General features: G+C 42.2%; 1 protein-coding gene across 5 annotated transcripts in view; it reads left to right on the top strand.

The window, feature by feature from the left end:
* Positions 1–13,026, top strand: part of MLIP (muscular LMNA interacting protein) — a 119,636-nt gene that overhangs the window by 75,974 nt on the left and 30,636 nt on the right. For all 5 annotated transcript variants that reach the window (XM_026845030.1, XM_026845031.1, XM_026845032.1 and 2 more), the window contains one exon: positions 302–346. In XM_026845030.1, coding sequence (XP_026700831.1) covers positions 302–346 — 45 coding nt within the window. The remainder of the gene's footprint in view (positions 1–301; positions 347–13,026) is intronic.

Consider the following 13,026-nt stretch of genomic DNA (forward strand, 5'->3'; position numbering starts at 1 on the left):
TCAGAAATGTCAGGATTTACGTTTCAAGATTCAAACTATGATCAAGATGAAAAAGTGAAATTTTATTATACTTGGAGAAAAGTATCCCTAAAATTTTAACAACAGGCATTTATATTTGTTTATAGCTAGAAATAAACTGGAAATTACAATATTTTAATTTTTCTTACCAATTGTATGTCACTGCATCAATGCTAAAAGCTTCTGTACCTAAGCATACTGCTGTCCATGGATTTTTCTTCTGTCATCATGGTAGTCACTATGATATTGTATGTAATATGGTATATATTTACCTTTTTTGCAGGCCAACCTATACAAATCGGCACCTATGGTAACAGAGAGTCAGCTGGTATGTATTTCACAGCTGTGATATGGTGTTTTTCAAAATTTGAACAAGCACAAATTCTAAAGTACATACTATTTACTTTCTTAGTCCTTTGAAAGAAGCTGCAGTCAATATCTTACAAAGCTGCATTGCTTCTGCAGAGCTGCTTTGCTTTCTTCTGTACTGAATACATACCTGTTTTAAGAAACTGTAAATCCTGACACTACTTGTAAACCCGTGGACCAAACGACAAACTAGAGTCTTGCTGAATCTTGAGATGTATGACAACCATAAGGTCTACTGCCAGTTCTTGGATTCTTGTAATATTCCACTTCTACAACTTTGTTTATATGCAACAATGTTCTGGCATCTATTTTCTTATTACACACTGGTTTAAATCAAAGCTGGCTTAACTAGTGAAAAGCAAGGGTAAAATCAAATAAAGAAGGGGAGTTTATTAATCAGATTTTCATTTTAGCTCTGATCACAATTTAGTCCTGTTGGAGCCAAACTTCCTGAGGAGTCAGAAGAGAAGTTATGGAGCCTGTCCAAGTGGCAGCGACCACTAATGAATACCTAGGGAAAAAAATGAGACGTGGATAAGAAATTATCCTCACTATACTTCAGCTAATGGAATTTTAGGGACTTCTGAATCAATTTCTTCTGTTTAGTAATTTTTGATCACTTCTCATATTTTTCTAGTTACATTATGAATCTTCTTATACTTTGATCTCTAAAACATTCTGTAGACGTATGAATTACTTTTAAATTATGCATTGTGTGAAGTACTTCATTTCTTTGTTTTAAACATACAGCTTGACCTCAGTTCTTGTACTGAAACAACAAATAATTGTTCTTTCTTCACTTTCTAAATAATATTAATGATTTTCTAGGTATTAACCATAATACCCTATCAGTCACCTCTTTTTCATATATAAGTCAAAATTGCTTAGTCATTCTTTGAGAACTCTGGATACTGTGCCATATCTTTGATGATCCGTTGATTGATACCATTTTCAGGTTTTTGTTTTTGAGATTGCGAGACTAAAACTATAAACTGCTCTTGTCTAGCTCTGAACACAGAGCTTCCTATTTACATGATGATATGATAAGGTTCTTTATCATTATTTCTATTCCTTTCTTAATTCATAGTGATTTTTTTTTAGTTCTTCTTACTTGTATTGAGCAGTAAGACAATCTTTACATAAAACGGTATACAGTAAGTCCAAGATATATTTCCTGATAAATTTAGGATGAAGTTTATTTTTTTCCCGGGCAAATGTATCAATGTTGAATTCAGCTAAGTTTCACCTGCCTTTCTATCATTCACTCACTCACTCACTCACTCACTCACTCACTCACTCACTCACTCTTATAAGATCTCTCTGTGATTCTTTGCACTGATCTTTTGTTTTTACTCCCTTGAATGATTCAGTATGACCAGCAAACTTTGTCACCTTACTAGCCGCTCTTCTCTAGCTGTTGTTCATCCATAATTTAAAGCCCAGATTCCAGAGCACATCTCTGAGGAACTCTATTCATGACTTCTCTCCACTGTAAAATTTAAACATTTATTCTAGTCTTTGCTTCCTATCTTTTAACTGGTCCATAGGAAATATTCTCTTTTACTCAGTAGCAGTTTCATTTCCTTAGTAGATCCTGCTGAAAGACCTTCCTTAAAGACTTTGGAAATCCAAATGCAGCATCACTAAACCCCCACTGGACTTTATGCTCTGTGATGCAACCTCATTTTATTATCCTTGGTCATGCATTTAGGGACATGCTGGGGAAAAAAATGAAACACTGAGCCTCACATAAGATGACCTGTTGATTCTCACTTGGTTTCATCTAGTGTGTGTTTCTAGGTGCTGAAAGATTCTCATATTGCTAATTTAAATATAACCTACATCTGCCATATCAGCCAGCTTTCTTGAATCACTGACTCTTTAAAATAACTGTAAAAGATTTATCAGTCATGAGTGCCCTTTCAAAAGGCATTCCTTATTATTTGTCCAAATGTATACTAATTCTGTTCTTTAATGCAATTTGTCCAACTACTTTGCACAGCTTGAAATGTCACACGCAGTGATTTGTGATTCCCTGTCCCCTCCAGGATCCTGTAGTAAAACTTGCCCTACAGTTCCCACTTCTCATTCTTCTGGTGCTGATTATGCCTGAAGGAGTAAGTTAAGTACCACAATTCATCGTGTGGCAATTTCACACTGGAATTGCTTTACAAGTTTATTTATTCCTTCCATTTTATTTGCTCATTTTATTCTCAAATCTGTCTTATTGATACTGCACTTGAGGCAGTTCCTCCAAATTGGTTTATTTTTGCGAGTGTGAGAACCTCCCTAAATCTTCCTGTGGTGAAAGCAGAAGTGAGGAATTAATTTTCAGCCTTGGTCTCTGCTTCTTCATGGATCTTTTTTATGTCTTGATTGTATCTACTGGCCCCATAGACTTTTAGTTGTAAGGCAATTCAGTAAGTCTTTTTTCTCAAAGACTTTCTTGGCCTAATATATGGCATTGCTATATTATGGGGCTAGAATTTTTTTTTTTTTTTTCCCCCTATGGACTGTATTTGAATACAGCTTCGGAGCCTCTTACTCCTTATTCCTTTTTTTTTTCACTCTTTGCTTTTTGAATATCTAGTATTTGTTAATCTCTTAAAGTTTTCTTATAAATCGACACACGGCTTCTCTGAAACATTACTGTCTTAGGCAGTATTCTGGTCATTTATACGCACTTCATCCTTTTGGCAGCTCCTTTGATTTTTTTTTTTTAATAACTATTTTAATTATTTAGCTATATATTTTATTTCACTTATTTTAAATTGCTATCACTACATTTGAATTCTTGTGCCTGTTTTTTGTTCAGACACCAGTGCTGTCTCTGAGCACCTTGTGATCTCTACTAGTGAATGATTCTTCAATAGTAACATTTTGACTTAGAAATTTGCAGGATTTATGATTCAGCTAATTACTTCTTCTCTTGTAGATTCTCTGACTAGCTGTATACCAGGGACTGATTATTTATGGTGACCAGAAATGTTGTACCTACACCTCTTAATTATGTGACTTCCATCCAATGGACAGGCAAAGTGTTGAGCATGCCACTGTGTCTCTCATTAACAGACTTTGTACTCTTTTAAAAGATGACTGTGAATGACTCATGATAACAAAGTGCAAAACTATACCCAGTGTGCCAACACTACACACAATATTGTGGTTAACATTAATTATAACCTTTTTTTTCTTTATATATTGAGCAAATAGAACAAAATTCATGTGGAACCAGTCTTGAATATCTTGGTACCATTTTCCTAGATTTTTTTGGTTCAGACATTTTAATGCAGTTTTCGAGTGTGCAATGAAAGGGTAGCCCTGGGGAGTGCCAACAACCAGGAGCATGGAAATCAGAGTGGGAAAACGGTGTGGAGCCTCAGCCAGGACATGGTGCAGCAGTTGGTGTGGCAATTCATGCGGGAGGGTGCCTCTTCAAAGGAGGGACATTCCACTGGCTGAGACAAAGCCCTTGAAGTACACACCACACAGCAACTGGGCACTGTTCTGTGACCAGCTGCACAGGCCAAGGGCACTCACCCTACCTGGCCCTCAAGGCAGGATGGCGGGCACTTGTCTGAGAGCAAAGGCTCCAGCTCCAGCTGGAGGTTCTGCACCATCTACACCAGTGGTAGCCGATGCCTCCACCCAGACAGAGCAGCTGAAGGGAAAGGCTGCAGAGCTGGTCTCAGACTGTAGGAAGTGCCCAGACCTTCCTCCTGGGGCAGGGACAGGCAGCAGACCTGCCTGCAAAAGATGTGCCCAGGCAGAGGACATCTGGCTGAGCTGCAGGAGGTGGTGAGAAGGCTGCATAGCATCAGGGAGGCTGAGAAGGAATTAGATAGCTGGTTCCAAGCACTGTCTGCTGTGGACCCACAGCCCATGGCCAAACAGCCAAAAACTCCCCCACCAGCACCCACAGAAGGGAGGGGAGCCAGTAATGCAGAAGAATGGAAGCTCACAATGGCAAGGACCTGCAGGAGGAAGAGACTTCCCCTGAAGCCTGAGGTGCCCTTGCAGAACCACTTCACCGCTCTGCAGACTGAAGAGGAAAGACCCGTCACATCAGGAGAGATGCTGGAGCTGAGTAAGGCAGCCCAATCTGATCCCCATATAACAACCAGCACAACTGAGAAGAGATAACGGGTGGTGGTAGTAGGTGACTCTTCTGAGAGGTACAGAGGCACCCATCTGCTGACCTGAAACACTCGAGAGAGGTGTGCTGCTTACTGGGGGCTTGTATCAGGGATGTCACCAAGACACTACTGAGCCTTGTACAGTCCACTGACTATATCTGCTGCTGTTGTTTTACATTGGCACCAGTGATACAGCCAGGAGCAGTCTGAGGAGTACCAAGACAGATTACAGAGCCCTGGGAGCAGTGGTAAGGGGCTCTGGAACACAGGCAGTTTTTTCATCAGTCCTTCCAAAGGAAAGAGGTTTGAAAGGGCCAGTCAAATCTGGCAAATCAACAGTTGGGTACGACACTGGTACCACAGCCAAGGGTTCAGCTACTTAGACCATGGGAGTTGCTTTGAGAAACCTGGGCTACTGAGGGCTGATGGGGTCCATCTGTCAGAGAAGCGGAAGAGTATCTTTGGTCATAGGATTTCCAAGCTGGTGAAGAGGTCTTTAAACTAAAGTTGTTGGAGGAGAGGAGCCTCAGTCTATCCCACTCCTACCTGCTTGATGCCAGTGCCAGCAACAGATGCTCAAAGCCTGGAGAGGGATCAAGGTCAACAGAAGAGCACCTGAAGAGCAGCACAAAGGGATTCCAACCAGTAAGTCAGCTTCATCAGAGGCCCAACTTAAATGCCTATATGAAAATGCATGTAGCAATGGGAATAAGCAAGAAGAGTTAAAGACATTCACACACCTGCAGGGCTACAATCTTATTGGCATCACAGAGACATGGAGGGATGACTTCTATGACTGGAGAGTTGGAATGGAAGGATATAGGCTCTTTAGGAAGCACAGGCAGGGGAGATGAGGAGGGGGTGTTGCCCTCTGTGTCAGTGACAAGCTGGACCAGCTGCCTAGGGATGGATGAAGAGCTGACCAAGAGCTAATGAGTCAGGATTAAAGGGAAGGCTGGGACAAGTTACATTATAATGTCAGTCTGCTACAGGCCATCCAACCAGGAAGACCAAGCAGATGAGATTCTCTATAGACAGATAGAAGCAGCCTCACATTCACAAGCCCTGGTCCTTGTGGGTCTTCAACCACCCTGATATCTGTTGGAGGGACAACACAGCAGGGCACAAGCAATCCAAGAGGTTCCTGGAATGTGTTGATGATAACTTCCTTCTCCAGGTGATGGAGGAGACAACAAGGAGAGGTGCTATGCAGGACCTTGTTCTCACCAACAAGGAGGGGCTGGTGAGGAGTGTGAAGCTCAAGGGCAGCCTTGGATGCAGTGACCATGAAATGGTGGAGTTCAAGATCCTTAGGGCAGTGAGGAGGGTGCACAGCAATCTTGCTACTGTGGACTTCAGGAGAGCAGACTTTGGCCTCTTCAGGGGTCTGCTTGGCAGAATATCATGAGCTAAAGCCCTAGAGGGAAGAGGGTCCCAAGAAATCTGGTTAATATTCAAGAATCACCTCCTCCAAGCTCAGGAGCAATGCATCACAACAAAGAGGAATCCAGGCAAAAATGCCAGGAGGCCTCCATGGACACACAAGGAGCCACTGGACAAATTCATACACTAAAAGGAAGCCTACAGAGTTGGAACCAAGGACAGGTAGCCTGGGAGGAGTACAGAGAAACTGTCTGAGCAGGCAGAGAAGAGGTTAGGAAGGCCAAAGCCCTGATAAAATTAAATCTGGCCATGGATGTCAAGGGCAACAAGAAAAGCTTCTATAGGAATGTCCTAAAAGGAGGACTAGGGAAATTGTGGGCCCTCTCCAGAAGAAATAGGAGACCTTGTTACATGGGTCGTGAAGGAGGCTCAGGTACTCAACAAATTTGCTGCCTCAGTCTTCACTGGCAAGGGTTCCAGCTATGCCACCCAAGTTACAGAAGGCAAAGGTGGGGACTGGGAGAAAGAAGAACCGCCCATTGTCGGAGATTATAAGGTTCAAGACCACCTAAGGAACCTGAAGTTGCTCAACTCTGTGCAACCTGATGAGATGCCTCTGTGGACTATGGCAGATGAAGTGGCTAAGACACTACCTGTCATATCTGAGAAGTCATGGCAGTCCAGTGAAGTTCCTGCTGACTGGAAAAGGGGAAATGTAACCACCATTTTTAAAAAGGCAAAAAAGGAAGACCCAGGGAACTATATGGGTCAGTCTCACCTCTGTGCCTGGCAAGATCATGGAGTGGATCATTCTGGAAATTATGCTAGGGCACATGGAAAATAAGGAGGTGATTGATGACAGCCCAACATGGCTTCACTAAGGGAAAATTGTTCATGACAGATTTGGTAGTCTTCTATGACAGGTTTACAGCACTGGTGGATAAGGGAAGAGCAACTGATGTCATCTACCTGGACTTGTGCAACGCATTTGACACTGTCCTGCACAACATCCTTGTCTTTAAATTGGAGAGACATAGATTTGACAGATGGACTGCTAGGTGAATAAGGAATTGACTGGATGGTTGCACTTGAGTTGTGGTAAATGTCCACATGGAGACCAGTGACCAATGGCGTTCTCAGAGATTGATATTGGGACCAGCGCTGTTTAACATCTTTGTTGGCAACATGGAGACTGGGATTGAGTGCATCCTCAGCAAGTTCACCAATGACACGAAACTGTGTGGTGTAGTCGACACACTGGAGGGAAGGGATGCCATCTAGAGGGACCCTGACAGGCTTGTTAATGTGGCCTGTGCAAACCTCATGAAGGTCAACAAGCCAAGTGCAAGGTCCTGTACATGGGTCAGGGCAATCCCAAACACAAATACAGGCTGGGGGATGAGTGGATTGAGAGCAGCCCTGCAGAGAAGGACTTGGGGGTGTTGATGTATGGAAATCGGACTATGAGCCAGCAATGTGCATTTGCAGCCCAGAAAGTCAAACGTATCCTGGGCTATATCAAAAGATTTGGCCAGCAGGTCAAGGGAGGTGATTCTCCCCTTTTACTCTGCTCTCGTGAGACCCCACCTGGAGTAATGTGTCCAGTTCTGGGGCCCCCTACATAAGAAGGACATGGATGTTCTCAAGTGGGTCCAGAGGAGACCATAAAAGTGATCAGGGGGCTGGAGCACCTCCCCTATGAGAAAAGGCTGAAAGAGTTGGGGTTGTTCAACCTGGAGAAGAGAAGGCTCCAGGGAGACCTTATAGTGGCCTTCCAGTAATTAAAGGGGGCTACAGGAAAGATGGAGAGGGACTCTGTCAGGGAGTGTAGTGATAGGATGAGAGAGGCAAGGGTTTTAAACTGAAAGAGGGTAGATTTAGATTAGATATAAGGAAGAAATTTTTTACTGTGAGCGTTGGTGAGACACTGAAACAGGTTGCCCAGAGAAGCTGTGGCTGCCCCCTCCCTGGCAGTGTCCCAGGCCAGATGGGGCTTTGAGCAACCTGGGCTAGTGGAAGGTGTCCCTGCCCATGGCAGGGAGTGGGGGGTTAGAACTAAAAGATTTTTAAGGTCCATTCCAACCCAAACCACTCTATGATTCTATGATTTATCAAAATGTATTTATATACAAAAATAGTAGCAAAGGAGTCATATATATTTAGAGCAAATGCAGAATGGTATTTCTGTATTTTGCGAGCAGGTTTAAATGATAGTAACAGTAATGACTCAGTGCAAATTATTGCATGAAAAAGACTGGGGATATGAGTTGTAGTGACTCGTGTCCAGAGTTCAAGCATCTGTAGGAAGAAAATTATTAGAGAAAAATAGATAAAAATGCTCATGATCTGTTACAGGAGTTAAATCTGGAGTATTTCAGTTAATATCTAGACATATTTCTGTGGATTTTTTTATTCTGGGGCATTTTAGTGTGACTTGGCAGCTTCAAGTACTTCATGGCCTTTGAACACTGATGAATATCTTCTGGAAGGCAGAACCTGCAATGGGTCTATATCCATACTTTCTCAAACACCAAATTGCTGGCACTGCTGAAGTGAAATGTGTCAGTTATACTGAGGAGTGGTCCATACAGAGCCATCACGCAACAATATCAATACATGATATATCAAAATAAAATGTGAATGAAGGATACTTAAATGTGCTAAAGTCTCCTAAAGAAAGGGAGGGAAGCAGAGAGGGAAACAAAGAGCAGTGTTGTGTTAGTGCTAAGGTCCTATCCCTCTCCCTGCCACCAGCTTGGGCAAGTGAGCAGCACCTGGGCAAACCTGTTCCCTTTTCTGGTCTCAAACTTACAAACTTGCTCCTCTGCTGGTCCCAGAACAGCAGCAGAGATGAGTGCCTCCTTTATGCTACTCTTACTGTGGATCTGTCCCCTTTCTCCAGATGTTGAAGAAAAGACTCATCCCTGTACTGAGTAGAATGGAAAAGGACTAAATCTGTTGGGCTTAACTTAGCACAGAGTTGGTGGAAATCACAATACAGTACAGTATCAGCCATCTTGTTGAAAATTCAGCTGTTTCTTGAAATGCAAGTATTTCAGTATGAACAAAAACAAAGGCAACTTGAGTTTCAAACAGGTGACTGTCCTTGTTCTCTGTGCTCTGGTGCAAGACCTGCCCCCGCTTCAGCATGGAGGTTGAGAAAATATTATCCTTTTTTTTGTGATGTGAATGATTTACTATTTAGCTGGAGGAAGAGGAAATCCTTTTAACCATAGTTATATGCCTACACACCTTAAAATCTAGTAGAGAACTTCACTGTAGACTGATACACTGACTAGAACTTTTTATTGTATTTTTGCAAGTGTAAGGCCTTAACGGGAAAAGAAAAATAAACTAATAAGCTCAATAACAAATTTATCTTTGTGAAGGCTAATTTGTGGCAGGAAAGAAATAGAAGGCAAATATTTTAAGGTGTTTCACAGTTCAACTAGACAAAGCATCTATGTTTGTAATTTTTGGGGAAAAAGCATCTTTTTGATGGCAGTGAAAACTGCAGTTCTCCTTCATGACAAGAGAGATAGTCCCTCACCATCTGAAGGAGGTACTCTCAACGATTTAGAGGCTTCTTAGGTGACTCTGGCTTCTCAGTGCTGACAGAACGTGAATGCATTGGCTGGGGCATGGTGTGCTGCACACTTGCCCCATCTGCCTCATCTGCCTCAGGGTCTCTTTCCCTGAAACAGAGTTTGTTGGAAAAAAATGGAACTGGAAGGTTCCTCTCCATGAAGGAATTCTTTGGTTATCCCATTTGAAGCAAAAAGCTTCAAAGATTACAAAAGACTATTTGTACAGAAAACCTGGATATAGGTCTGATGGACTCAGAGCAGAATGGAAAGAAAGAGGACAACTGACTCTTTTATCCCAAGGCTAGGTCTCCTGTTTTGTTATATATTTTTATCTGAACATGTCCTATTTTTGTTAATCATTTGTCTGGTTTTCTCAGGGGCAGGCTGGTTCAAAACAGCACTGTATTGAAAACATATTAAAAAGCCAATTTCTTGTTAAAGAGGCAACTTTCTTGTTTATAGGAAAGCTCTTCAGGTGTCCAGAATGACTTAATGTCTGTGTAGTTACACAGAGCACTGCAAAGAGTGACTGCAGTCATTGCTAGCCAGCAAAGAAGGGTCTGGCCCTATGTGCTCTGGAGATCTCTAAATATTCTGGATAAGAGGCAGTGACAGTGACTCAGACAGGAGAAACGTGGGACTCGGAATATTTTAAGCCTCTGCTGAGAAGAATGGGGTTGCAACTAGGACTTTACTCACCATTTTCAGCAAGATCTTAGCGACAACCAGTGTCATAATAACAGAGGAAAAAATCAGAGGTGAACATGCCCATACACCTGCCAATGAGAAGTTTGGTCTTCTGACTTTTGAGGCAACTATCATGCTAGGCTCATTTTCATGCAGCCAAAATATCTTCTATCTTTGAAGAAGTGTGGCCATGTCCATTCTGCCTATTGAGAAGCACCCTGACCCAGCCTATCCTCCTGTTTCTGTCTGTGGGCTTGCTAACCTGGGCCAAAACCATGCCAGGGAGCACCCTGGCACTGATTCAGTACAAATGGTTATGGGTCAGCTCTGGATATTGTGTGTTGGCCCTTGTGTAATTTGCTATTAGGGCTGTAGCAATATGATGGTGAAGTGCTAAGGCTTGGACATCTGGCCCAAGCCAGAGCTGACCTATAGATGAATCCTGTATATTTTATAACTAATAACCATTGTGCTAGTAGGTATTGTACTGAGTTATAACAAAGCACCTATTCTGATGTAAAAGGTGGAAGTGTTGAAGTACTGAAGCCTGAACAATAGGCCCTGAGCTGAAGGTCCTAGCTTAGTATGTAGTCATTAATGAAATATGTATGCTCATTAATGAAAGATGTAGCTTAGATAGCATATACTCAATTACTGATGAAAACATGGCTATCCTGAATGTATCTTTCTTTTTCTTTGAGTAGGGTTAAGTTAACAAGGCTATGAAGCCAGCTGTCCAGCCTTGGGAACAGATGTCCCCAATTGTTTTGTTTTAAAAAGAACATACATAAACTAGATGAGGTGTGAAACTCCCTTAGCTTCTCCCTTGAGCCCTGGCCAGGCTCTGGGGGAATCTCATTGGAAAGTGACACCAGATATTTTCCACTTAAAACAAAGGTTCTGGCTATTCTGGCTTGCTGATTTTGGGGATATAAGGCTGGACCCGCTCACAGCGACTCTGGCAGCCTCACCTGTGGGTGGACGCCCCGCGTAGGATTTCCCCCTTGCCGGGACAGGCTCTGCAAACCCTCGCTGTAACCGGGGCTGCCCAGCCACTGCGGGGCTGGGTGATGGGAACGTGTGCGAGTGGTGAGGGATCCTTCTTAATCACTGTTCTCTCTTACATGTAGTAATGATTTGATGCATTATCCTGTATTTTCCTATTTGTTTACTTTAAGTGCACTATTCTGTGTTACTGTATGTTTTCTGTATTACTCTGCTACATTATTTAGTTATCCCCAGTAAAATATGCCTACTCTTTTCACTCCGGTGTCCAAGTTTAACTGGTATCCTTAATCAGCAAAACAGATGGCAGCCCATTGCTACCATAACAGCCTTTACCATTTTTCCTTAGCAAAACTAAGTTTTAGCTTGTTTCTCAGCAGTCTTAGTTGTGCCACCTACTATCAATGAAATAGTTCAAGCTTTTAGTTTTGAATCAAAGACTTTATACAACTTGTCAGGGCACTAATAAAGCATTTCAAATGCTGGTTGTTGGCTGATATCTGCCATTCTGCTAGCAGAGTCAGACATAAACATATGACTCAGCCAGCACTTGAGTGTGCAGTGTTGTTCAGAAAGAGCTTCCTTAAAAGCATTTCTACGGTGTGCTTTTGGAAGAGGTTTCCTGTGTAAGGAGAGTAGCTTATCCTTGGTGATTTCAGGTACCTCAATGGGCTTTTAATTGCATGGTTACATGGTGTGGAAGAGTGCTAGAAGGCCATGGGTCCTTTGTCTGCGTAATGATGACTTGATAACAACTGTAGTTTTCTTTATATTTTTATATTTACCTTTGTGTTGAAAGCCAGGAGTCTTTTACAAACTCTTCTCAGAAATATTGGAGAGGAAAATGATTATTTTATGGTGAATCTTACAAAGAGATAGTCATGAACAACTGTAAGTTCATTAAATGAGCACTCTATCTTTCATTAAATTTACCTTCTTTAATGAAAATGTTTAAGTTTTTAATGCAACTTGGCAGTCATTACTCTTTTAAAAAAGTTAATTTCACCTCATGGCTTATTTTTTGCTTTCAGTTAAAAGTTTTTCTTCTTATTTGATGGGCAGATGAAAGGGCCCCAACCTGTGGAAAGGAGGGAGGGGAGAAAACACAAAGCTAAGGGAAGATATTTTGCTGCCTGGGCTTTGGTTTTCCCAGGTGTGTTGTGCTCCTCCCACCTCTGCTGCCTTCTTCAGCCCCTGGGCACTGCTCTGTCCTTTCCCAGGGCAGAGTCAGGAGTGTAAGACATGGGGACATCTCCTGCCTCCTGCACCCTCCCCTCTGATGGGTGCTCCTCTTGCCTGGTCCTTGCTGAATACCTGCAGATCTTATTTTAAGGTGATCCATAACTCAGTTTACACAATACATCCAGCAATCTCAGCTGTATCATTTTAAGCTTACATTCACAGTAAGCTTCTCTTTTCCAGACAGACTGCTTAAGTGTATTGCTCTTATAAACAGAGAGCATGGTGTTATTAAATGCACATAGTCTAAATCTTACAAATAAATCTAATGGCAAATTACATCTCTTCATTTTCATACCCTGCTGGGTACTGAGGATGGGGAGTTGTGACAGAGCCTGTTTCTCAGTCCCAGCTGGGCAAACCGCCTCTGTGGGCTGCAACCACAGAAGGAGCTCAGCAGCAGTCCTGTTGTTATCTATATCAGTTATGACAAAGACCACCCATTTTCTATGGGGTAGCCATAACAGGGGAGAATATAACTCACTTTTTGTAAAGTTCAAATTCAATCACAGTCCCCTCCAGGACTTCAGTACTTACCAAATTCTAGTGAGAATGTACACTTTTTCCTTCCTTTACTTACTGAACAAGTTGTCTGTTTTAAA

This window comes from Athene cunicularia, assembly GCF_003259725.1.
Source record: "Athene cunicularia isolate RWA chromosome 3 unlocalized genomic scaffold, athCun1 chr3_part1, whole genome shotgun sequence".
NCBI lineage: Eukaryota > Metazoa > Chordata > Aves > Strigiformes > Strigidae > Athene > Athene cunicularia.